Below are 27,766 nucleotides of genomic sequence, written 5' to 3'. Positions count from 1 at the left end.
TTTGGATCATCTCTGGCTGGCTCAGGGGCTGCAGCTCTGCCTTTCTAATAAGGACCTTGTCACAGTTCCCCATGCTTATATAGGCACCATACACCAGTATCTAGATTATCACTTGGTGTGGTACACCTGAAAAGCCGGACCTACAGGAATGGGCTTTACCTGGAACTATCCCTGAAAGCCACTCAGATGTTTCAGCCAATGCAGAATGTGGCTCTTCACTAATAAAGTGGTGGAGGCTGACAAGCATATAAACCTGGACTCCAAACGATGAACAGGGCTTCTGTTTGTTCCTGTGCGCAATTCGAGGTGCTGTCAATCATCTATAAAACACTAACTGAGGACTGACAGTGCCAACAAACCACTTTTTGTCCTGTGCTGTGCTTCTGGCAGTTATTAGATCCCCAGTAGGTGAGTGGCCGGACTTTCTCAGGGCAGGGTCCCACTCTGAAACAGAGTTTGCCAAAGCCTAAATTTGGCAAGTTTTAAGTCATAGTGCAAGACATCTGTTTAATCCAGCTTTGTAACTGTTGATAAGTGGAAAGTGATGGGGCAGGAGATTTGCTTTATGGTCATGCTGATTGGCATATTTATTTTTTAATTTTGATATATACATCTAGATATTTTAGGGTAAGGACTTTATACTTTCGGGGCAGATTTTCAGAGGTGCTGAACACCCACTGTCTTCAAGTGAAGTTGGTGGGAGCTCAGAACCCTTGGAAAATCAGAGTAACCAGGGATCAGATTTTCACAGGAGCTGAGCATCCAACATGCTAAGCTCTTTTGAAAACATGGTCACTTAGTTTGGGCGTTGAGTTCTTTTGAAAATCTCGCCCTAACTGTGTGTTTTATCTGTCCCTAACACTGTATACAGTCCAAATTGTAAGCTATAAGCAATCCTAATGGTTACTGTCAGAGTTAGATGAGCAAGTCCTCTTTAAGAGCAGCCATCCTATACTGCTGTGTACAGTAAACTGTTGCTTTCTTACGTGGCCATGCAAGGCTGGGAGAGCAGGTCTTCATGAAAGTATCATACATGAACGTGAGGTACTCCACCCACAAAAAAACTGAAGCAGTATAAATGCTCAAACATAGCCTACTTCTCTTACACGGATTGCATAGTTTTTGCTGAAGATTTCTATCAATATTCTAGCAATCCTGGTGTCCGATCCTTAATCAATGTCTTACTGCCCATTTGTTGGTGATGCCTGATGGAAGCTAAAGATTCCACAACACTTAAAAAGAAAAAGGTAGTGGGATGAGCCGAACCTATTGCTGAGAGCCATGATGGTGGCCTTTCTGTCTGAACCAACACTCCTGAGCAGTGATCACAAGAAACCGCTGCACAGTATGACACTATAAGGGGAGGGGAAAAGATTATTCTAATGAAATTAGTCACTGGTTCAACTCACCTGATGTCCCACAGTTTTCTTATGTTCCTTGCTTGCTTGGCCTGGTCTGGCCTTGGCGGGTTTTACAGCAGTGCGAGACAGCAGCGTGCGGCCTGAAGGGGTTGCTGAGGTGGGACTAAGGGCCTTCTCTTCATCCTGAAACAACTCTGACAGCATCTTAAACTGGTGGAGAAGTAGGAAAAACAAGTTACCTCTCAGGATCAGGGGGTGAGTATTCTAGAAGGGAAGAAGTGCTGTCTAAGGGTCATGCAGGGGGTCTGAGAATGAGGATGCCAGGTTCTTTTTCCTAACTCTGAGTGTCTGTGTGACCGTGACACAGAGAACAAACCATTTAATCTAGAAATTGGTATAATTGTACTAGTCTGCCTCAGACAGGTTTTAGACTTAATTGATTATTTATAGTGCTGCTTAAGATCCTCCGATGGAAATAGCAGAGTACTGATGCTGAAGTACAAAGAATGAATGGTATTATCTTCTATAAGTATCTAAGATGGTTAGAATCCTAGCTCATTTTCTGTAAGCAGTTTTCTTTTCTTTTGGTGGGGGGAGATGGGACAGAGTAAGCAAGAGCACACACATGCATGAACAACATGGTGTGTCCAAGCCTGTGCTGATTTAATGATAAAATTGTTTGTATTTGTGGATGTCTTGGCATCAAATTCTGGCTTGACTTGAGTCTTGTGCATAGAGCCAGCAATAGTTTCACAGCTCAGCCAGTCTGTGACACTGTCACAGGTTACCAGTCCCTTTAAGGGTATTTGGGCTCTGGCACATTAGCCATCCCACCCCCCTTGCTTCCCCCAGCTGGTCCTGATTAGCTGGGTGATTTCACTGAAAGGGCTGAGAACTCAGTTTGAGTGTGAAACCCCAGACAGTGGGTAGGGTTCCATGGAAGGCTCTGAGTGATGGCCTGCAGGAGACTGAGGGGACTCCAGGGAAGGAGCCTGGAAGTCAGGGCTCCATCCCAGAGACAGAGACTGAGACTGAAAAGTAACCCAGAAGGGACTGGGGAATGAGCCCGGGACAGACTGAAGAGGAGCCCAAGTGGGGAGAAAGTACTTTTTGTTTGAACTTGTTACCTTGAAGGGGGATTGGACTCAGAGTAACCCAGATGAAGGTGCTGAACCATGGGAATCTCAGGGACAGACAAAACCTAGGTGAGGGGAAACTGAGGCAGGCAGCACCAGCAGTGCCACACTTGCCCAGCAGGCCTGCCCTGTGACACACTGCTACAGATGCTTTCTCAGTGTAGAACTGCTGCTGTATAGGACAGCTTGGATGCTAAAAGAGAACATCAGGAAAGCCTCCTCTGACATTCCAGTAGTGTTTCAGGCTCCTCTCTAGCTGAGCAAGGAGACTGAATGGCCCAAAAGGCTCCACAGAGAACTCCGGTCTAGCAGCTTTCAAATACACCCATCAGCTAGAAAGAGGATGGATTTATCCGGCTGAAGATCCACTCTATCTGGCAATCATAAAGAATGGTGAAAGAACCTGCACAGTCTTTCCAAGCAACCTCTGGGACCCAGCTCTGGTCCCCTTCCCTCCCTCACAGCAACTGTAAATGACAATGATCACAAAATGTAACTCTGCTATAATAGCAACCTGAAACAATAGTAACTATACAGGTAACTACAGATAATGCTTCCAGGTAGATAACTTGTAGCACCTCAGAAACATTGCCAGAATAAGGAAACCTGAGCCCTTTTACCTATAAATGAATAATCTTTAAACTAGCATGTGTTCTCTTATTCCCAAGAAATAGGAACGTTACATTTTCAGTAACATAAAGCAATTAGCTAAGTATGGCTCACAAGGAACGATCACTAGTTGCCTTATCAAATTTGATGAGTGTGCACCATGATCAATGAAACAGTCCGTGCAACTGTACCAGAGTGAACTGTACCAGAGTGATGCAGTCTGCTAGCTCAACATTCATGCCATTTCTATAGCATCATGTGTTTTAAAAAGGATGCAGCTGCCCAGGGCGATATAAAGTTACAATATGGGGGCCAGAAGAAATCTGAAATTCTTGAACTAATAGAAAAAGATTAATATCAACTACCTACATATCTAAAAGACATATCCAAGCCATTTCATACAAACTGTGTGGGTCTATATCAGTTAAGTAAGGAAGCCAATTGTGATTTGAATCTTAATAAGCTTCATCCAGATGAGTCTGCTACTGGCATTAACACAAAAGAGTGTGTCCTTCCTTGGCTCTGCATTGCTGATGGGCCAGCGTTTCTAAGGAATCAAATCAAATATTGAGGCTCACTATCCCCCTCAGGTGAAGGTCTGAGTGTAAAAATGTTCAACTGAATTTAAAAGTCACCATTTTCTAAGGCATCATCTGCTATCATGTGTGGAAACGGGGGCAATACATGGCAATTCTTTACCATTGGAACTGAAGGCTCAAACTAAAGATTGTACATATGAATAGGGCACTACTGAGGGAGTCTTCATTGTTTTTTCCTGGCTCAGCACCTCTCTCAGTTTCACAGGGCACTGGCAGTGCTCAAAGAGATAAATAAAAAACATGGCTCAAAGGGCAGACAATCATGTGGTAGGAAACAAGCAAGCATTTTTCATTTCCACATGAATTTTACAGTTGATCTCACAGACATGCTGCTAACACATGCCAGCAGCAAGCATGAAAACTGAGAACTCTCATATATTACATGCACTGGAATAAAACATGCTCGAATAAGTGCCATGGACTAATTTCTAGAGCAGGCTAACATTTCAAGTTGTGCATTACATAGCCCTTCTAGGGAAGCATGCGTGCCGTGCACTTTGAATAGACCAAACTTTCTCCACATCATCATAAATCTCTAGAAGCTGTAATGATGCAGAGGTAAGCAATTATTAGAATGATAAGTGATGCACTAGATTTTAGGTTTACCTTCTGTTGAATATGTATGGCGAACCCAGAAAACAACAGCAACAACAACAAAAGTAGATTAAAATCAGGAATTAAACCAGAAAATCAAAAGCTACTGTGAAGAGTTATTAATAATTAAGGCTGCGTGAAAAATTTCCAAAGAAACATTTTTCCACTGGATAATGGGGTTTCCACCAAAATCTAAAGTTTCTGCAGGAAAAAATTGATTTTGGTGGAATTTCCATTGGGAAAATCAAAACATTTCATTTCAGGTGGGACTGGATCAAGCTGACATTAATCTCTGCATCTGCCTGAGCTGGCACCATGCTTTATGAGAGTTATAGGTCCAGATCCCTCATGCCCCCATTCTTCTCTGTGGACCATGCTCCCCAGCCAGACTAGATCCCCATGATGCCTGACAGTCTCTTCCTGTGGCTGATGCACTGTGGCTGGGCAGCAGTGCCAAGAGGGGAGAATAGGGGCATGACAGATCCACAACCACAACTCCCAGGAGGCACCACAGCAGCTCACATGACCAGAGGTTAACATTGACCTGAAATGAAACATTGCTGAACAGAAAATGTTTGTAACTTCTCATTCCATAAAAAGTTTAGATATTTGAACTTGGTATGCCAATTCAGGATGTAAACAAATGACACAATATAGGAATTTCCCATGGGATGCCTATCAGCTGCATTAATGATTGTATGGGTACTATTTCAACCTGTCTGGAGCTCTACAGCTAGCAAATTCCCAATAGCTGCCATCAGGAAGTACATTTTGTACTTGCATTTTCATTTCAGAAGAGAAATAGCTAGCATTCCTACCATTAAGAGAAAGTAGCTCTTCTCCAACAGTGAGCATGTCACACATTATACCTTGGTGTAATATTTTAAAGTTTTTAAATGGGATAGTCCCATGGAGTTTAAAAATAAAAAACACCGTCAAGGATCAGCCAGTGTAGATTTTCCTGCTTTACTGGGTTCTCATTTTGATTTGGCTTTAGGAAGAGGTACATAGGGGCAACCTGGCTTTCTTGTATACACCTCTACCCCGATATAATGCGGTCCGATATAACGCGAATCCGGATATAACGCGGTAAAGCAGCGCTCTGGGGGGGGGGGGGCTGTGCGCTCCGGTGGATCGGCGCATCAGCGTGTCTGGCTCCCACATGCTGCTCTGAGCGGCGTGTTAAGGGTGCCAGGCCGGGGCCGAGAGGTTGGATAATGGGGCCACGGGGGGAAGGGGAATGGGGTCGATTCAGACGTGCAGGGGCAGCGTGGTGGGGCTCGGCCAGGCTGCGGTGTCCCGGCGGGCAGCTCATGGCTGGAAGTTCATGCCCCAGCCCGGGTGCCTGCTGCCAGAGGGGGCAGGTCTGTGCTCCGGCCCTGGCTCCGTGCCTCCCGTGCCCCGGCCAGGGGGTGCTGCGTGCTCTGCCAAGCTGGGCACTTTTGCCGCTACCGCCGCTTCACTCAGCTCCTGCCTCCCTCCCATGCCCCAGCCAGGGGGTGCTGCGCACTCCGCCGGGCTGGGCAGTTTTGCTGCCACCGCCACTTTGCTCGGCTCCTGCCTCCCTCCTGCGCCCCCACCTGAGACCCTCTACCCCTACTAACAAAAATGATTTAGTTCGCAAGTGTACAAACATTTTTATCCTAAAGGAATAAAAATATCTTTCCTAGTAAAATTTTCAAAACACATTATGTCTTTGTACACTCTAACCCCTCTACCCCAATATAATGTGGTTTTACCTATATTGCGGTAAGATTTTTTGGCTCCCGAGGACCGCGTTATATCGGGGTAGAGGTGTAGTTGTTTACGTTTAATTGGTCTGGACACACAAGAAAATTCTGTTTTCACAAAACATTTAAAAATCAAAGGTGTGCAGTTTACAAGGGAACAATCAAGCCTATTCTGATCCATCAGGATCCCTTGATATCTTCCAAAAAGCCCGAGCAAATTTACAGTGAAAATTTATTGAAAATTCATGTAAGGCTAAAAGTAAAAAAATATTCCAAGCAGCAAAGCAGCAAACATACCAAGCCAATTTCTAATTTGTGGTTTTCAAAACAAATTTTCCAATCTGATTCCATTAAAATCTATGGTTAAATACAGACAGCCTTCAATGGGAGTGAGATCATGTCCCATAGCTTTCTAAATACGTACAAACAACTAAATAAATAGAAACTATACCCAAGTGGAGAGGGCCATTTAGACTCGGGGGCATGGGGGGGAGAACAACTTTCATTTTTAACGCTTATATAAAAAAAGCTGACCCTTAACTTGATATCCCATGTCAGGGGAAAAAAAAAATCAATCCTCAACACTAACCTTACTTGATTTTAGGACCTTGATTTGTTCTTCATAAACTGTGTCTTTGTTCTTTTCCAAAAAACCTTCACATTGATATTCCACCTAAAAATACAAAAATGTGATTTTTTTCTACAAAAACTCATTAGGAGTTCATTTTTGCAGGATTCACCAGCTGTAACCTGTGAAATTAAAAAGTTTACTATTAATGTTGTTTAAAATATCAGTCACTGAATACATGCTTGCATGACAAACACTGCTTGTAAGAAAGGTTACTTTCTAATAAAAAATGGAACTTTAAACCATAACATATGCATAACTGCTGCAATTGTATTAAACAAGACAAAGTGCACATGTACAGAGATGCCTTTGCTGAGACAGTGTGATTGAGCGGTTATACAGGCTAAAAGCCAGAATCTGGGCTGAGCCACTTCACCCCCTTGTGCTTGAGTTAACATAGCTGTAAAATTAGATAAAAGCCAGACCTTGCTGAGAAACAGATAACCCATCTCATGAGATAGGTAAAACTGGTCACACTGCTACAGTCAGCTGCACAAAGATCTTCATCTGCATTCAAATAGGCAGCTGTCTTCAAAAGTAATTGAAGGTATGTATTCAAAAGATGACAGACTCTATAAATGATAATGATACCCACTTCTTAATTCATTCTTCTATCGCAGGAAGATTGACTCTCTTGGACTCAAAAAAAGGCCACAGGCCTCAAACTAAAACTGAACAGAGATGACTTACCTGACTTAAGAATGGGGGAAAAGAAAACCAATTGCCCCAAATCCACAGAATAGGTATTTTAAAAATACAGAGATAGTAAGAGATATTTATTTATGTGCCTCTCTCAAACTAACCCCAGGAAAACAGGGGTTGCATCAGCAGCAGTCTAAATGTTCACTGAAAAAGAATGACCTCTTTAGTAACTTTGCTATTAATAGGACTGGGATCAAGAGTTGGAGATGAATGCCCTCTTTCAAAAAGGAACTTCACTGGTTTTGTCTCTCCAAGCTACATGTCTATGGATGGAGCATCTGCCCACAGTCCTCTTCTCTTCATTGAGAACTTCGCCATACCCATTTTGTAACACACTGGCATTAAAACTATTCCCATAGCTGTGGCAAAAATAAATCCCGAAATTCCTCTACACAAAAACAATGCTCTCAATGCTCATTAGCCATTATGGAACAAACTCTGATCAAGTCGCTACAATATTTATTAAGGTGAACTTCACCTCTGTGGACAGGGCCCACACAAAACCCATCTACCATTTAAGCCCTATTTTGAATTTCACCTTAACTTCGTAATATTAAAATGAATCTTCCCAGCTGAAAAAAATACCACTAGAGGGAGGCAAAGAGCTCTATGAATTCCTCCAGAGAACAACCCAGTTTACAAACCTTGCCAGCTAAGGCCCATATTATGGTTCTCCCCCACACCCACCGCACTGTTCCAAAATGTTTGTATATGTTAACTTGTACATATATGAAAGACTAAATGACTTAACATTGGTAATTCCTCAGTCTTACATGTGCTTATGACTGCCACAGCCTGGGACTTCCCCAACCCAAACTATACTATTCAGTACAGAGTTCAAAGCATATTTTAAACAGCCAGGCTCAATGTATTTTACAGTATGTAAAGAGTTTAATGCTTTATCTTTTTGCTCTTTCATGATTTCCAGCAGAGAAATGGCTCATGCATCAAGCATAAGCATTCTCTTAACTATTTGCTATTATCAAGGACATGGTGGAGAACAGAGGCAAAGCAGAGGCTCACCTTTTCTAGGCATAAATTCAAGTACATGCGAGGAAACAAAGTAAGGTCAAGTAAAGACCACAAATCCTGCTGATTCTGACATGATGCTGTTATTCTTTAGCACATGTTGAACTACCAATATAGCCACATAGCTCCTATAAATATTATAAATGAAAATTCTTTTGGGTTGTATGAGAGCAAAATCCTCATCCAGCCTTCCTCAATATAGCGTCACTTTAACTCAGAATTTAACTCCTTCACATGAAGACTCCAATTTTTCTTTCAAAAAAACATTTTTCTTTTAGTTAATTTTCTAGGCTACTCAGTAAATTTAAGCATCTGGTAAGAACCAGACTAGCAACATACATGCCAATGACCTACTTTGTCTTCCAGGTCATTAAACACAGCTGCTTTCACTCACCAGGTGAAAAAAAAGAAAAAGCACATGTTGCTCCAGTGACAAGAAGAGGAGTGTGTTGGACTCTCTTTGTTGTCAGCACATTGAAATGACAGCAAAATGAGGTTGTGTTATGGTGACTGTTCAACTGAGCAGATATTGACATAAACATGCAGTAGAAATACACAATAGGAGAACTGGCATTGCAATATTACATTGTGGTATATAAACAAATTAAGGTGTAATCTTTTAGAGGAAGGATGGTCTACAGTTAAAGCATGGAACTAGGAATTGGGAGAGCTTTTTCATCTTCCCACCTCTGCCATACACTTGCTCTGTGATCCTGTGCAAGTCACATCTCCTTTCTGCTTTAGTTTCCCATCTGAAAGATGGGGATAATAATATCTACACCGCAGAGGGGTGTTCTGAGACTTCAAGCATGCTGACATCCTTGGCTATATAAGTACAAAGTGGTTTTCAGGGATGTGCTGCATTCAGAGCCAGAAGTTACTGCTGGTAATTGTGGCTTATACTGAACACCCTAAATAATTCTCACTTTGACATAGAAGTAATATAGATCTGTACACAGAGTTATGTGCAAATATTGCAAAGGAAAAAAAATCCTTACCTTGTCAGCAAAGTGTTGTATGATAAAAGCTTTGTTTGACATACGTGGTTTTTCGAAGAGTGCACATTTATTCAAATGTGTATTATACAATTTCTGGGCCCAAGACTCATCTGATCCTTTAGGCATCTACATAAGAGAATATAAAACACCATTTGCACCATCTTGTGGACCTTTTAGAAGTGAATAATACCAGAAAAATGGTTCTGTGATAATGGGGGACAACACTTTGCATTCTACTTCAAACTTAAGCCCTCTGCTAAATTGAAGATGAAAAGCCAGTAACTAATTATGGGTCTGACGCTACAAGCAGTTATCACTGAGCGTGCTGTTTATTACTGCAGGTAGCACCACTGGGACGACTCTCAGCAATGTTTCTGGGAGCAGGCTCTACCCAAGTTACAGACACTCTGAATAGAATGGGGGAAAGGAAAAAAGAGAAGGTAGAGATAAATACATTCTATCAACAGTGTTTCAGTGCAGTATATCTGGAAGCAAAAAGTCATGTATTATACACAAGACAGCTTATTAAAGACAGGCTTACCAGGTCAGAGCATATCCATTATTATTAGTTGTTTGTAATGACTCATCAAGGAGAAGCCCCAAGTCACTGTACACACATGTAATAAAAAGAGAGTCCCTGCTCCAAACAGTTCATAATCTTAGCATATGATAAAAGACAACAGGTGGAGAACAAAAAGAATGATGGGGAGTCACAACAGTCAAGACATGAGATGATCAGAGCCTGGACGGGACCTACATATATGTGGATTTAGAGGAAAGGCCGGATTATGCTTGTCTTTTGTTCTCCAGTAGTTGCCAAATCTCTTCTTAACTGCTCCAGATAACTTTAAAATCAAAGCATCAAAACAATCGTTAAGTGTAGGTGACTTTATTCCCATAAGCACTGCAAAACGATAACAGAAACAGGAGACCAGTGTATCTTTCAGTATAGAAGTCAAGTCATTTGAACACGTACCTTACATTCCTCATCTAGCAGATCCAAGATGCCCAATTTGGCCTCTATGAGATTAATGCAAGGCTGATTGTCATAGAAATCGATCAAGGTCCATGGAATTTGTTCCTTCATATATTCCTCTTGTTCCAGCTTAAAGACATGCTATGCGGAAAAAAAAAAATCTGTGAATGAAAATTCAGGCCAAATACACTGCCTTCTGTTAACTTGTTTTCTTCATGGTACATTAAACCTAGCCATTCAATGACATAAAAGTTAAAGCTGAGCCAAACCATTTAATAAACAAGTGGAAGAAAGGCAAATTAACCCCGTTCTCCTGGCCTATGCAGACTAAATTAAAACATTATTTAAGAGCAAAGCCTGGCTTTTTCCTTACTCACTCCTAAAAAGAATCTATTATAATGCTATCTGTGAACGTGCGAGCGTGTGTGTGTGAGAGAGAGAGAGAGATACAAACACATATATTTGCTTCTTCCACACTGTGCCAGATGTCTTTGAAAACAAATAAGATACTCAAGTACAGGGACAGCAGTTCTGATAGGTAAATTAATGTCCCACAAAATATTCATAAAGAAAGCTGAAATTCTTGAAATTTGAGATTTTCAAATTCTCACGGTTTTATTAAAATTGCCCTATTTTGCACAAAAAAACCTGAATAATTTTTTGCATGTTTACTACTGAGAGACTATTTTGAGATTCATTTGTTCTCAAATGGTGTTATGTTCAAACTTAAAAAATGTAACAGTTTTATTTTAGTGATTATTTCATAGAAGATATAATAAAAAAATTACACAGCCCTAACAGAATGTTCACAGAAAGCAAAGTGAAAGTTTTAGAACAAAAATCCCAATAGTAAATATTACACATGCAAACTTTGGTCAATCTACAGTCATTCTTTTTAAAATAAACAAATCCTATGGAAATTTTTTGTTTGTTTTACTCAGTTTAAACTATATTTTTATCTCAACTAAATTGTAATACATATAATTAGAGCTGGGTGAAATTTTTGTTTGGTGAATAGAAATTTTGCCAAAAAATGCATTTTGGGGGCTCCAAAACTATTTGCAAATTCAAGTCGAATTTGACAAATACTTTCATTTGGGGAAAAAATGAAAAATTTGAACACTCCATTTTGAAATGTTTTGTTTCAACTTTTCATAACAAACCACATTACATTTTCACATTTAGCCAAAAGAAAAAAACACCAAAAATGACAAATCAAAACAAAAAACTGATTTTTTTTGTTTTGAAATTGCCCAAAAATGTTTCAGTTGATTATAAACAAATTTTTTTAGTTTGTTGATTTGACAAAAAATGTGTTTGGGCTTAAATCAAACCTCCCCCACCCTGGATTTTTTGGTTTGGCTCCCAAATGGAAAAATTCATTATTTGCTCAGCTCTCTATATAATTGCTCCGACTCAGAAAAAGACAAATTCTGAATATATTCTAATAAATATAATCATTTGTGACACTATTTAAGAGACATGTAATTTTAGTCTAGATAAAGACACACAACACCCTCAAGGTTATCTTTGACTGCCCTCTTAATTCAATGTAGAAGTCTATCAGTGCATTCTAGATCTCCAGCACACACCAGTAAGAAAGCAGAAAACTATCCTGACAAAGTAGTTCATCCTTTTTATTTCATTAGCTTAAGCCTTACACAATGACCTTAAATATAGACACTCCTTAGAAGCAGATCATGGGAGCTACGCTACGTTTTAGGCACTTAACCCTGACATTACATGGTAAGATAATTCCTCACTGGAAACTGAATGATCTATATAGAGTAACCAGATGTCCCATTTTTAAAGGGACAGTCCCGTATTTAAGTCCTCCTGCAAGTGTCTCAACTTTTTCTTAAAAATGGGCAAATTGTCCCACGTTTTCTGTTTCCCCCACCTCAGTACGGGCAGGTCCTGCTCCTGGCCAGATCCCTGCTCACCAGCTACTTGCCCACCAGTGGTAAGTGGAGGGGTTCACTGGCCAATAATTGGGTTGGGTGTGCAAGGCTGGTGGTGGGGAAGATGCAGTACATGGGGCTGGCCGCTCTCCATGCTGGTCCATCAGCGCAGCCCCTTGCTGTGCGCTGGCTTTCGGACAGCAGGGCCCACCTCCTCCCCATCCCGTTTCCAGCTGGCACTGGCTGCTTGCTGCGGTGGCTGGTGTGTGCGGACAGGCGCCAGCTGGTTACATGTTGCCTCTGCTGCCCACTTATCAGCCCTTTATGTGCTCCCCTTCACACTGTGCTCTCCCTGCTTTGCCCTTTTGCCCTCCTCCCCTGAGCACGTCCCGCTCCCAACGCTGTGCGGAGAACCAGCCCCTGGACGGAGCGCTCAGCTCACCAACAGGCTCTTTTCTTCCCCTACTGCCTCTGGCGCCCAGGAAAGCCCAAGACCCTGTGGCCCAGGGCGTTGGCCAGGAGGAGCCAAGCTCTGCGTGTGACGAAGCCCCGCACAGCGCTAGCACGAGGAAGCCTTTCCGCCCCCCTCAGTTAAGCTCTGGAGTGGCGGGGGTGGGAAGCAATTTCCAAACTGTTCTCACCCTAACCCTGCAGGCTTCCAGCCACAGGGGAGTGAGGGGGTGGAGGTGGGAAAAGAGATGAGCTCTGCAAAGATAAGGGCCAGGTCATCCCCCCACCCCACCCCCCTTGCCACTGGAAGCAGCTACCATCTTTTCCCTCCTGCATAGTGCCAAAAGCCTGCTGCTGGCCATGTTCTGGTGTGAACCCTAGCAGAAATCTGGGGAGAGGGGGCATGTGATGCTGCATGCCCCCTCTCCAGGTGTTGCCTCTGGAAGATGTGGCGTCAGGTACCAGGAGAGACTGGTCTGTCCTGGAGCCCAGCCAGGCAGAGAAAGCAGAAAGCACCGAGCAAGGGGGGTGAGGGTTGGGTCGGTTGGTCAGCCCCTGTGAGAGAGAGGCGTACAGGAGTGTGTGTGTGTCACCTCTCCCCATGTGAGCCCTAAAGCCTTAAAGATAAGAAGGTAAATAAAAGAATCCAACTATACAGTATTTCTTTTTAACACGGGCTCAGTCAACTTAATGTTAATCTGAACGTTTGTACTGCATAGTTCTGATTGACTGCAGTTGAATACAAGTAATTTTACCAGGTGTCCCATATTCAGCATAAGGAAATATGGTCACCCTAATGATCTAGTTTTATTGAGGAAACACTTACTTGTTATTCAAACCCTATATGTAAAAACAATCATTTTACTTTAAAAGAATTAGCAATCATCTGGTGAAAAAATCTCTCTATTAACAACAGCTCAATTTACCACCTGAGTGTCAAGTTCCAGTCACATTGGGGCTTGTTTCTGATTCTACAATGCCTTTTAACTTGAATTTTACTCACCTTTCTGGACCCAGTTTTGCCCCAAAATACACTAATGCATTTCCCACTTACCCAATGGGAGATGCATGTGAGTACCTGAGGGTAGAACTGAATCCTTTCAAGGAATGTATAAATGAATTTTTCAGATCTGAAAATGTAAGAAGGCAAAGTATGCAGATGGTTATGGTAGAACTAGCCAAGTTTGCGAATATGATTCTGTTGATGGCTCAGTGTTGATCTTTCCTGATTCACAGTACCATAAAAGGATGACAAACTGCAGGTGCACAACAGCACAAAATTGTGGCCGATTGCTAAATGCAAAACCTATTTTATTGAAGAAGTAGTCAGGGTGAATTTGAGCCATGTTCTCACCTATAGATATACAGTTAAGTTCTGTATTTGCTAAGGTACTGATATACCCAGGTAACCTATTTGTAAACTTTTGGTAGTGCCACATTTTAACTTTTCTTTTAATTTCATGAGATTTCCTGATTCCATAAAGTTCTGTTTTCTTACACAACTGCACAGCAGTTGCCGATTCCACTTTCCACAACTTCGGGGTGGGGGGTGGAGGGGGGAGGGGGCGAGGGATAGCTCAGTGATTTGAGCATTGGCCTGCTAAACCCAGGATTGTGAGTTCAATCCTTGAGGGAGCTGTTTAGGGATCTGGGGCAAAAATTGGGGATTGGTCCTGCTTTGAGCAGGGGGTTGGACTAGATGACCTCCTGAGGTCCCTTCCAACCCTGATATTCTATGATTCCCTACAGCCCCCAGGGCAGAGGACATACTAGGAAAGGGAGTGAGTAGCCAAACTGTGATGTACTGTAGTATCCCCAGCTGACTATGAGGACCATAATCACCCAGCCAGTTCTGAACAACCCCCAGTTTGTGATGGGTCCCCAATTTGTGCTGCATCCAATCTAAACTGGATGCAGGAGAAACTCTGGCCCTCTGGGTGCAGGGAACAAACACTGGTTTGGTAACCTCTTGGAGCTCATTATGGGGCACAGCAGCAGCCACAGAAAAGACCATCCATCCTCTCAGCCATAATGTGAGTGCAGGGTTTGCTGCTGCCATGTAAGGAAGGAAATAGAATAAGGGTGAAAGTAGTCTGTGTCACAAGACTGACTCCTTGGGATCCCCCTCAGTGACAGAATCTTTGCTATAAGGATGAGAAACCTTTGAAATATCTTAAAAGCAGGGCATAGAGGAAAACCTTGGGAAGCTGTGACCCTCTGTAGCAACAGCATCAGCAACACTATGATAATATTGTGGACACTTTGAAGTGGGAATATTCAACTTCATTTCTGATAGATAGTTCACTTGCGAGTGCTCAGTAATTTGTGTGGCTGGGACATGTACTCATGGCTTAGGATCCAGCTTCCCAGAACACAAGCACTGTTGAGGTACATTTGCATTTTGACTCTAATGGAATCTAGCAATGCTGCTGACATTTAGGACCTGGCATAAATCACTCTGTTTATCTTTATACAGATAAAATACATAATTACAAACTATAACTCTGGCTAAGGATACAGGGTTGTTATCTGTTAAAATGGAGTGCTCTCTGAAGAAGGAAGAATAAAGAGGCTCCTCTCACCCTGCTGACTCAATGTTCAGAAGTGGCAGTACTCTTAAAAATCATGCCAATGTACACCATAAACCAAGAAAATTAAAGTGGCAGAGTTCCAGAAGTGAATGCCTGCTCGGTGCAACCACTGAAGAGGTTTGCATTGGAAGATATACAGATATGACTGGCTCCAAACTCATCTGCATAGTATTCTTATTAACAAGCAGTCTCAGCAACTTAATTGCAGAGCAAAGCTTATGTTGTCTTAAATCTATTACTATGATAAGAATTTAAAATACGCCCAGAGTAGCTGCTATTTAGTCAGTGTTTCCCAACCGGTGTGCCATCAGGCCTGAACAGGTGTGCTGCGGAATTTTTTGAAAAACTACATGTGAGAACAAAAAAAACCCTTCCCTTGTATTTTAATTAGTGTTGGAGCTGGATCCCATTTCTGTACTTTTGCTCTCTGGGATGAGGCCCCTTTCAAATATTATGCATGCATCACATTCCATTCCCCAAGGCGAGATTAAGATAGCAAATCTGAATTCTGCAGAGTGGGGGAGGGGGAAAAGAAGGAGGAAGCCACCTTCTGATTGGCTGTCTCATTACCCCACCTCCTCCAGGGGCAGAGCAACCAATCAGAGCTCAATCTCCCTCTTCTTCCCCTCCCTTCCAGTGAGCAATACGTTGGCTCCTATGTCCCTCCCTCCCCTGCATCTGCCAGCTGGGGTGGGGGGGAAGAGCCCTGGAGCTTCCCCCTCCAGCCTGGAACATGACTGGGAACCCCACTGCAACCCCCCAGGGTTGGGAGAGGGACGAACCCCAGGAGAAGCAGAAGTGAGGCAGGGGGATTGAACTGGGAGAGGGTGGGAGCTGGGTGTGAGGTGGGGAAGCTGGGGATACTGAACTGGTGGGATGGAGGAGCTGGGAGGGCGCAGAACTGGTGAGGCAGAATTGGTGTGAGCTTGGGGCTGGGGAGCTGGGGAGGCAGAACTGGTAGGGTCTGGGTGGCGATGGAGCAGAACTGGGGCCTTGTTCGTGTAAAATATGCGAGTCAACTGAAAATACTTGTCACAGTCTGTACAATACAGTTAATGATGTTAGACTCTAACATCACAAACTGCATTATACAGATGGTGAATAATAAAGGGTTGTAAACAGCCTAAACCGAGGCAATAAGAGGGCGAGTTCATTTGGAGACAATATGTTGGTGGGCCTCAAAATAATTAAAGATATCAAGGTGTGCCATGGCAGAGAAAAGGTTGGGAACCACTGCTTTTGATTCTCCTCCCATTCCACTCTAAGCCCCACATCTAAGACAGCTGGTTGTTATTTTGAAGGAATTCATCTCAGACACTGAGGATCTAATTAGTAGAACACATTTTGGAGAAGGGAAGTGGAGGGAAGAGGTGCCAATAATTTCCTACTTACCATATTGAACTGTTGCTGCAGTTTTTCATTGGCATAGTTTATACAAAACTGTTCAAAGCTGTTTATCTCAAATGTCTCAAACCTGCAAAACCAAGACATTCAAAGTTACTACCACAATGTAAAGATGTAATAAATGATTCTGTAATTTTAAATCATCTCTCTAATCATATTTACAAAGAACAATCAGTGGCATTCAGTAGGTTATACTGAGTATAAACATGACACAACAAAGTCACAGGACAGATGGGGCAATGACACCCCAGTGCCAGGAGCAATTCTGAGACACTTTCTCCTTGCTAAAGGAGTGTCAATGTGGTGATGCTCATGGTTCCTGGGGAGCATGTTAACCATCCTTGCTTCCGTAGTGCCCAACCTACAGAGCAGCCTCGGAAGAGAATGTACATTCAACTCTCCAGAACAGAGGGAAAAGTGCTACAGCAGCTGCTGCAAAAAAACAAGAAAAAAAAAGACTAAAAGAGAGCCCAGAAAGGAGATGAGCAACAGTGCAAACTCAGATGCATGCAAAGGGGAAGAACCAGATGCCATTTATTAAACCATCAGCAGAAAAGTGGAAGCTATATGAAGCAGAATGGAATATGGCATATTCTACATACTGTTGGTTTTAAAAACAAACTTTAACCCAAATATTTGGACTAAACTAATATTTGGATCAATATGAAAGTCTAAGCACAAGCATATCTATATATTGTAATTTTTCCCCATTGTGATATGTCAATGAGCTACCAATGGCAAACTTGCTAACGTCCAAGATTCAACTATGAATGCCTAATCTGAAAGCCAGGACACAGGTCCTAGGTGGTGTGTCAAAACCACCACCTAATAACTCACTACTACCTTTTTAATCAGAGTAACTAGTCACCATTTTTTTTCATGGTTTTCACCACGAACCAATACATGTGCTAAAGAAATTGACATCAGCTCATAGGCTACCCTCTTGCAGTACGATACTTATGCACAGAAGACTCACCCGTAAATGTCCAATACGCCAATGAAAGAATGCTGCTTTACAGTAGAATGCAGAGCTTTGTTCACATGATCAACAATCCAGTTAAAGAGTTTAGCGTAGATATGTTTGGCAAGAGCATCCCTGGCATTGATGGCCTGCAGTTTGGAAATTGGTTTGATGTAGGTCTCAGAGGCAGTAGCAAGCTTCCGATGGCAAAGCCAGTGGGACATCTCTTGGTACTCCACACCCATGAGGTCACAGAAGATGGTGAGGGGTTCATGTTTGGGCTAAAATAAAAATAATCTCCTTAGGTCTTTAAAACAATATTACCAATATCGCACATTTAATGTCAGTGGATTTTTCTGTTATGAAGTAATCTAAAATTCAGCTGCAACAATTATGTTTTCACGCCTCTTCCTTTCTCTGTATCTATTTACTGACTTGTGTCTCGCACTCAGATACTTTAGTAAATTAGCGTAATCACGGAAATAGCAACATAATTTCCTCTAAGTGCATGTTTGTGGGTTGATCCCCATGCAGAGTATTCACAACCTGAACAAGAAATGAGCTACAAAAGTTTTCACGTGGTGACTAATTTTTGGAGTCATTATCTACTGAGCTAAAACAATCATAAACTCTGATTTGACATAGAAACCAGAGAATCTATACAGCGCATATGTATTTACCCCTATTTGACAGTATTTGTATATAGTACCTGAGAGGGCATGCTTCAATTGCATAAACTGGATGAAATAAAAAAGAGGAGGGGTGGGTGTGTTTAGGAGGAAGAAGTATAAAATATAGGAGCAGTAATCTGGGCAACATTCTCATACACTCATATATAACCGTGCTAGTGAGAGATCAATGAAATTCTATCAAAGTCAAAAGTCAAGTATTAGCGGAGGCAAAAAAGGAAGGGCTTTAGAAACCTGGTCTCAGATATAAACATCAAAAAAGGTTTTTCCCCACTGAATTCTGGGGAGAAATATAAAACAGTCAAGCATGTTAAAAGATGTCATTTAACTCTCACATTGAATTGTATACCTGAGATAGTCAGATTTTCTGCCATAAGAATAAAACACTGAATTGATCACCCATACTTCTATATTGCAGTATCTCAGTCAAGTGCTGCTTATGGGCTTGGGAACCCCACACCTAATCATTACCAAGTAAACCATCACCTTATATATCAAATAATAGTACAGATCTTTCCCATTAATAAAAAATTTCCCTAGCCTCACCACTTTCAGGTTCACTGATCACACCAGTGTAGCTCAATAGTCAGCTGACAAGAAACAGGACCAAAGGGATTTCTTCTCCTACAGACAACTGGTCACTTAAGGCCAATACCGTAATGATCTCTCAGTTTTACTTTCCGACCTTCAGCCCCTGCCCCTTCCTTCTTTTTGAAGTGTTTGTGGCACACTACACTTTTACAGCATCAAATTCCAGTTAACTAAGGATGTCTTTCAGTTTGCCGATAATGACTCTAAATGTATTGGAACAAGAAGACGACAAAATAATAACAGAATAACCAAGCTATAACAACGGGAAGATCCTTGTTTACAAGCTACACCCAGACTAATTACGTCCTTAATTCATCTACATCCAAAACTGCAACTGCACTTGCTTCCAACTGGCACATCTTCCTGAAATCGGCGACTTAAAACATGTCAAGACTGAAAGGAGGCGTAATCAGAGTAACTACAGTTCTTAAAGCTCCATATATCATAGTGACAATAGAGTCTCTTACACAACAAAGTCATTCAGTACCTCAATAATAAACATGCTCCCTTGCTGCTTTTTTCAAGGTTTAAAGGTTCAAAGTACAATTTAGTTGCAATACAGCAACGGTCATCATAGTAAGTTTCAGTTCTGCCAATGCAAAGATGATTTTGTTACTTGGACAGGCTTTCAGCAGCTTGATTTCGTCACTGGTGCTGCTGCTCATTCTTCAGAGACTTAAAATAGGGTCAAAAATCTAAGAAATACTGCACGAGTCCTGACATTAACAAAAGGGTAAATATTCATGTTCTGCTTTGACATAATGGGCCAAATTCTAGGCAGAGATCTCTAATGACATTAGCAGAAATGTCATGCCACTGACCATAGAAGGGGTAGCCTGTGCCCCTCCTAAGTTTCCTACCTAGAAGCACTACTTGATGCACTGTTTCCAAGAAGAGCCCATTTAAAGACACACCATGGGGTCAACCCTGTTGATGGCTGCTGTGAAACTAGATTCAGATTCAGTTAGACTCAGTTCGATTCAGAATGTGGTGTCAAAGCAAGTAGACTCATCAGCTATGCCCTGACACAGAACATGCTGTCATACATCCCAGACTACTAGCATGGGCACTTGAGCACTGACAGCAAGCACAAACGAGGAAGGGAGAAACTGGAATTGCTGCAGCTTGGAGAGCAGGAGAAGGAAAATAAACGCTGCCTGGCTCGTTAATAAAAATTCAGGACCTGATAAGAAAAAAAGCTTCTATCATTTGTGATCCCAAGGAAAAAACACACAAGAGCAAGACAAATCAGCCCCTTTTTTGTTTCCCACTGTCAGGAGACATGTTTGTCACCTGCAGGAAGCCTTTGTGGGAGAGAGATAAATGGGACTATCTTCAATGACCAGAGAAAGGAGCTACACTCAGCGTACACCATATAGACACTTCGCTGCTTGCTTCTAGAATGGTAAGAGATGAAAGGTTCCTGCAGCAATGACCAGGAAAACCCTGGAGCCATTAATTTGCTGAACCTTCTCCCCCGTCTGTATAGTATGGTCCGCTCTGGACAGCCCAGTAAGATGGCGTATTCTGTGAAATGTTCGCTTTGTGGATATTTGGATCAGTTTGGTATTTCTCATCAAACTAGAGTTAGAATTCCAGCAAAAATCCTTGACACATCACGGGACCATTTGTAGTGGGAGTACAGACACTCACCCACCCTCTCAGGACTTCTAAGCTAGCATGTCTGGAAGAGTTTCCTAGAAAAGACCATTTGTGAATTCATCAGGGAGTCAAGAGAGCCTCAGAAATAATATGGAGAGCCTCTGACAGGGATCTAGAAAGGGAAGAGCAGTCATTCCATGTCATTCCAATCTAGAACTAAAAAAGAAGTTGCTTCTATTTTTGTACTGGCCCTAGTTTGCATGGGGGCCTCTACAAACCAAAGAGACACCCAACCAAAAAACACAGAAGCGTCACAATAGAGCGTCACTATATCCTTTAAACTCATTCACAACTTACAGGGATCGTGCAGCTGTCAGCATCCCGAGAGGTAAACCCCACGTTGCCTAGGTGAAGGAGCCCAGCGAGGATTCGAAAGATTCCCATCTGGTAGGAATCATTAATCCCTGAAAGAGGATGAATAAAATGCCCTGAGTGAAGGAAAAACCAAAAAGAGTCCCAGATGATGAAAAGAAGGGTCCAATATTTGTAAACAGGAATGATAAAGTCTGCTGGGATTTTGTGGGAAATTGCCACCACTTCTCATCTTTCAGTTGTGTGAAGAGTTCTGCAGAGAAAATGCTATTAGAAAATGACACTTGGCCCTCCTATTACTATATTTTATCACATGACATTATAATCCGATGCAAGAAAGATTCACTTTAGCAAACTACTAAATATTTTAATGAACTGCCTGTGTTGCTGCTTAGACAAAGTTTTACAAAACCCTCAAAATCTTATACACTGCGCCATGGAAATCTAGCATTTATTATTGCTTTAATAATGTTTCTTCTTCCCTGCACTAAAAATTTGATGATATTGTACTTTAAAAGTATCTAAATCCCAAAGGTTATCGAAGTCTCTCTCTCTATTTTAAATACAATACAGAAAGAATGAACTAAAATATAGACTATATAAAAACAGCTTTGATTCCAAAGTCTGAACTAGGCCCATGCTTCTCCAGCATAATAGCAGAATTACCTAGCAAAGTGCAGGCCTGTCTGGTGTGTACCATTTCCTTAGCATCATCAATGCCGTCAATCACTGGACTACCCCCTTGCTTCGTATAGTGAAAGTAATTTGCATTCCCTACAAGAAAGAACAACAATTTTTACACACACTAAAGTAGAAACCACACAACTGCAAACATCTCTGTGTTAAACTGTGTAACAGGTAAAGCTCTCTTCAGCTTCTTAACCTGAATGGCAGAACCCATGGTTTGAAATATATTTCAGTATATTTGAATCATTGACTCCTCTGGGCCATCTGCATTAGTGAACTGCTCTCTTTCAGGTTTAATGCTGCATCTAAATGTTTCTAAAGCCATTTGCTCCTGCAGTAGGTTCGCTGTGTCCATACTAATCAGCACAGTCTCTGGAAGTGAGTGCTACAGAGCCTGTTGTATTGATCTCAAGGTCAAAAAAAGTTGAAGGTGTTATAAACTCTTTCACTGTCCCATCAATTGTCGCAACAGTCCATAAACAGCATGTCTCCTACACAGCATGTCTTCAGACCATGACATACACGTGCATGGAAACAATTATCCTGCAAGTCTCAGCCAGCCACCCAAGAATAGGTGCACAGTTGACAGTAGGGTTCTAATGTTATAGAATCATAGAATATCAGGGTTGGAAGGGACCCCAGAAGGTCATCTAGTCCAACCCCCTGCTCAAAGCAGGACCAATTCCCAGTTAAATCATCCCAGCCAGGGCTTTGTCAAGCCTGACCTTAAAAACCTCTAAGGAAGGAGATTCTACCACCTCCCTAGGTAACGCATTCCAGTGCTTCACCACCCTCCTAGTGAAAAAGTTTTTCCTAATATCCAACCTAAACCTCCCCCCCTGCAACTTGGTGCACATGTATTTTAAAATTGATTGTGCATGTAGTTTTTCCATTGCCTTGGTTTCTAGGCGCAATGGTGTAGTCCAGAGTATGTTTGTCGTTGGTTCCGTCTGGGGACTGATGCGTTCACACTATGCTAAGCCCTCCAACTGACTGTGGACATAGCACCTGGCATCCACTCCAGTGAGCGCTGCAACTTCTTGAACCGATTGTGCTCAAGGATGCTGTGGGTGTAGTTTTGTTAAAGATTTTAGTGTATTTGAAAATATTAAAGACAATAACAGTTTCCATCTTCTCCTGTTTTTGCCCTTGTCATCTAGTAAGGGCTGGGAAAGGGGTCCTCTGGATCACTTCTTTAGCCAGAACAGATCAGTTCCCTCCTGCAACATTTACGGCAGTTGTCCCTTCTGGGGCTGTTCAGTGCCCCACAAGGGAGAGGGGAAAAGGTGAGAAAATAAAATAGCTTTAAAACATTAATGATTATAAAATATATGTTTCTAATGCTATAAAACTAATTTTAAAAAAACAAACAAAGCTTCTGCTGCTTGATTTTGTACATTCTGCTTATTATTTGTGAGGGATACCAGGAAATCAGCTGAGCAGAAATCATCCACTTCTCCATCTCAGCAGCCATCTTATCTGCTGTAGGCTGAGTGGTGGTGGGTGGAAATCTGAGTACACTGAAGGGGAAAATACATTGTAGGATGAAGCAGTGGGACTGGCTATCCCATAGCAGTTACAGTGCCTGTGCTTTCATCTGCAGCAGCACTGAAATGGTTTGAATTGAACCGGTGTAGTGAAGGCATTCCCAAGACTTGCTCAGAGCTGGACCAATCACACTGGTTATTAGTTAACACTTACGAAACACTAGAAGTACATAAGCGTGGACACAAAGTGTTGTACAAGCTTTCCAGACACTTGTGTTGACACTGAAAACTTCAAAAATTCTCTGGGGAGATGGAGCTACAGGAAGAGACCTATTAGATTACCTAGCCCAACCCTGGGCCAAGAAGGACTATTACAGTTACGGTTCTGTGTCTTGACTAGGTCAGTTTTAAATGAGTCAAGAGATAGGAGGTGCATCACTGCCCCTGAGAAAATATTCCACACGCTGGTTCATATCTATGTACTGTACTGATGCTTGTCATTAGTGTATATTAGCTTACACGGACTATATAAATCTGCAAGTTTGCTTTTTTAGAAATAAAATGTCTATTTACTTCTTTTTGTTAGCTGTAAGCAGCTCAGGATTAATAAGAATGTAAAAGACAGTGATTCTTCTTTTAGACCCATCACTTGGACAGCTTAGAGATAATACTTTGTACATTCTGATTGCACAGTACATTGGATGTGAATTTCATACCTAATCGCAGTGTTTTAAACTCAGGTAATGCTGCAGAGGCACAGAGCTGGTAGAAAATGTGATAATTTCTCTCCTCTTCTGCCTTTAAGAAAAAAAGAAGCAATTACATTTCAGAATTTAACAACTGATAGAAATATCTGTCAGAAGGACAGAACTTCTAGATTTAATATATTCTATAGCAATTAGGAACTCAGAGAAAGCCACAACGAAAATGAAAAAAGTAAATCAACCTCTATCATTTGTTTCTTGTGTAATCCACTTCCAACAGCAATATTTATGCAGAAAAATTAAAGCTGCAGGATTTCACTTTTTAGGTTTGTGACTACTATTAAAACACAGACATCCCATTTTGTGGGTGTGTGAAGTGGTCATACTTAACAACTTTACAATTGCGTAAGATAACTAAATAACCTTGCCTCAGAGTTTTCAGTATTCTAGTGAAAGGAACGCTGAGAGAAAGTTATTTGCACTCATGATGCCCAAACTTTTTGTGCCAATACCACCATTATAAACTAAGATACTCTTAGCTTTAGAGCTTCAAAAGAAAGACTTCTCTTGGGCTGAACCAAACATATTTACAAAATGCTACAGTGTTCTTCAATAATAGCCCAAACAATGCAGTGGCACTATTGTAAACTGTTATTTATTATTTCTATTACAGTAGAATTTAAGAATCCCAATCAATGATCAAGGCCCATTGGATTAGACAGAAATGTAACAAAGATAACAGTTCTATCCCCAGGATCTCACAGTCTGCATGACAGACAGGACAAAACAGGTGGACAAAAACAGGCAAAGGGAACAGGGATGAGTTGGGAGGATGAGGTAATAAAGCAAACAACTTCAGCAGAAAAACAGAAGTCACAGATTGTCATAATCAATGCCAGATGGTAGTGATTTGTAGGTATCATGACAGAAGTCAGTTTTAAAGGAGGGATTTAAAAGAGGATAAGGTGGCAGCTTTATGAATATCAACAGAGATTTTCCCCATGCATGTGCAGTTTTTGTTGTGTTTTGAGACACAACTGTAAAATATTGTAGTACACGTACTCTGATGTCCACTATTATGTTGAAGATGTTTAACCCTTAGATATACAGTATATTCTTATTGCGATGTATATAGATTTACAAGCATAATTGATTAATATGCCTAAAAGCTCTCTCTCGCTCCTCTCTTGGTGTTATATTACAGCTGCAAGACACTGGAGGCCCCCTAGAAATGAGAGATGCCTCACGCTAGCTGGCAGTAGGATTTTTGATATAATCACATAAACACACACAATAAGAGGATTGTATTACCTGAAATACCACTCTTGATTTTTCTAAGAGGTAAGTTCTCATGTTAGCACCAATGATTCGGTACCGCTTATCAAAACCAATTTCAATGTACTTCCCAAAACGGCTACTGTTGTCATTCCTTGTGGTTTTGGCATTTCCGATGGACTAGGGGAAAAATACATACAGGTTTAATAGCTCATGGAAATTCTCTTACCTGTCTGTTCTCCTACATGGCTCACAACTGTGTTTCCAAAATTAGCAAGAACTTAATAGTGAATTCTTCTGTCTTACTAGGGAAGCAACTTCCTAGGTTATAGAAAACTTATAGCAGGGCTATTCCATTAACACTAATGTATAGGGTAACCAGACATCCTGATAAAATTGGAACTGTCCCAAATTTTAGTTCTTTGTCCCATGTCCCAACCGATGCATGGTCGGGATGCCATTTGTCCTGATATTGTTTTTTGCTTTGGCAACTCGGCTCTGGCCGCTTTTGGTTTTTGGGTTTTTTTTTGCTTCCCCCATGTATCCCGATATTTTGTCCGTTTCATCTGGTCACCCTACTAATATATGGGGTTGGCCAACACAGTAATGCTTTCACCTTCACAGTTGGATTTTCCAACTCAAAAAATAATCCTGATAACCCTCCAAGGATTTGGAATGTTTTTAGTTGAATAAAATTTACAAAAAAGTGCATTATCACAAAGCCTTTTCAAGGGCTTATGAAGACCATAAGTGAAAACAATATGTACAGCATCTCTAACTTTGGCCATCACTGCAGTTCTGCCTAAAATAATCCTATGACCCAGCCAACAACCTATATTTTGCATAGTTAATAATACATAATAAATAATCTATAATCAGTTACACTTCCAAAAAATTAGTGCCCCAGACATGCTCTTACAGCATATTTACTTTGTGGGTGAATTTCACGTACTAGGACTAGTTAGCACTCTGAGAGAACAAACCGCAGGAATAGGTTCCACATTCCAGAATATAATATATGCAATACTCCTAAGGATCAAAGAAAGGTTTAATAAAAAACATACACTATTTCTTGGATAGTACAGTACATTTTATGAATCTTTATAAATCCTCAAATTACAATTTCACTCTTCAAAGACTGCTACTTCTTGGACTATTTGTGCAAAAGAGAATTATGTGAAGTAGGTTTGTAGGATAGGGCCTCTGGTTTATAAAGGTGTATTTCCTCACTGGGGTTGTCTTCAGAAAATGCCTGAGCTCGCTTTAAAGAGCCATTTACTTATTCAGAAATACATCCAAATTATAGATGCTCCTGGTCATGCGTGTGCTTGGGTAGGGTGCTTATATACGTGTGTGTAAAAAATCATCTCAGCTGACAGGTGATCTTTTTTCAGAAAGTTATGAGTATGTGGAAAACTAGGTTTATAAGAAACTGATTTTCAACCTTAACTACAGCAGTCACTCCTAGTAAAGTGCTACTATACACACAGAGAGATAATACTGCATAGATCAACAGTCAGACCAGACAAGCTGGGCAGTTTTAATTCTTCAGAAAGAAGTGTATCAAACAAAGACAAACAGAGTAATATCATCTGGCATCTACACTGAGTCATGATATATGGAAGCACCTCCATATGCATTTTCATGTTTCTATTACACTGTTAAGAAATTTTTAGATAGCTATGATGGAGTAAAAGACAGTTTCCAAGATGTATTGGGATTCTGTTTTGTGGTGATGGGGTTAAGTCTGATTACTGGAAGAGACAAAAGGTAATAGCAATAGTCATTTTGCAAAGAAAATAATAATCTGTCATGATCTAAGTTAAAATCACTGGGCTCTTTTTACGAGGAGAAGATTAAGGTTCTTTAGGAAGTGAAACCAATAGTCAGAGGGATATCTATCTTATTCAGTAGTGAATCAGCTAACAGCTAGTGGCATGACACATAGCTGATTGTGGCTTGTGGCACTTATTGCTAGTTCAGGACCTGAGGTAGGGGAGGTATATCTGGTCCATAGTTGCCCATCTCAAAACCTCAAGTCATATCACATTATAACCTGAAGAGAGAAGGTGGAAAGGATGGGCACAAGGACAGTGTTTTGCAGTGTGTGACTCCATCTCAGACAGCATGCATAGGAGGCCTGAAGTTATTGATGGTTCTGGGTCCAGAATAGTCTTATTCCATTTCTGATTTTTATTACAACCTTATTGCTTTTACAATTAACAGCTTCACTGTTGTAAGACAAGAGGGGAATTCTTAATAGAATGTCAATTCATCTAAATGAAACGTTGAGATGTATAATTCAGATTATGCTGAGACAGAGGCAAACACTTTCTTCTTTCCCATAGGAACCAAGTACATTACTCATTATGCAGCAGTTAACCATTTAGAAATTACTAGGGTCACCTGCTTTTAGCAAAGGTCTGTGCAGAAACATCATATGGAGTAATTACCTTTAGACCGCATATCATTCTTCTGAAATTTTATTGCATTTAAGATGAAAAGTATGTAATAATGGCAGGATGCAATATAATACTCAACTATATCATAACTATGGAATGTAAAGCTACAGTACAGGTATGTCCTACTCTTCTGGTTCATGCAGCCACTCTGTAGAAGCTTTGTGCTGAAATAAGAAGTGGTGAAAACAAGAAAAACTGTGACCAAATAGCAACCGTTGAACTGTTTTA

The 27,766-nt window shown here is 41.3% G+C and overlaps 1 protein-coding gene across 3 annotated transcripts in view; it reads right to left on the bottom strand.

Annotated features, from left to right (window-relative positions):
* Positions 1-27,766, bottom strand: part of MYO5A (myosin VA) — a 214,827-nt gene that overhangs the window by 56,155 nt on the left and 130,906 nt on the right. For all 3 annotated transcript variants that reach the window (XM_084640740.1, XM_084640741.1, XM_084640742.1), the window contains exons 6-15: positions 25,113-25,256; positions 23,814-23,895; positions 21,590-21,697; positions 20,909-21,015; positions 17,685-17,950; positions 16,697-16,778; positions 10,363-10,503; positions 9,387-9,512; positions 6,619-6,702; positions 1,410-1,571 (exon numbers count right to left, since the gene is read on the bottom strand). In XM_084640740.1, the coding sequence (XP_084496866.1) occupies positions 1,410-1,571; positions 6,619-6,702; positions 9,387-9,512; positions 10,363-10,503; positions 16,697-16,778; positions 17,685-17,950; positions 20,909-21,015; positions 21,590-21,697; positions 23,814-23,895; positions 25,113-25,256 (1,302 nt within the window). The remainder of the gene's footprint in view (positions 1-1,409; positions 1,572-6,618; positions 6,703-9,386; positions 9,513-10,362; positions 10,504-16,696; positions 16,779-17,684; positions 17,951-20,908; positions 21,016-21,589; positions 21,698-23,813; positions 23,896-25,112; positions 25,257-27,766) is intronic.

This window comes from Lepidochelys olivacea (assembly GCF_965140295.1).
Source record: "Lepidochelys olivacea isolate rLepOli2 genome assembly, chromosome: 10".
Lineage (NCBI taxonomy): Eukaryota > Metazoa > Chordata > Testudines > Cheloniidae > Lepidochelys > Lepidochelys olivacea.
Note: the sequence above shows the minus strand (reverse complement) of the source record. Positions and strands in the feature narration are given on the sequence as shown.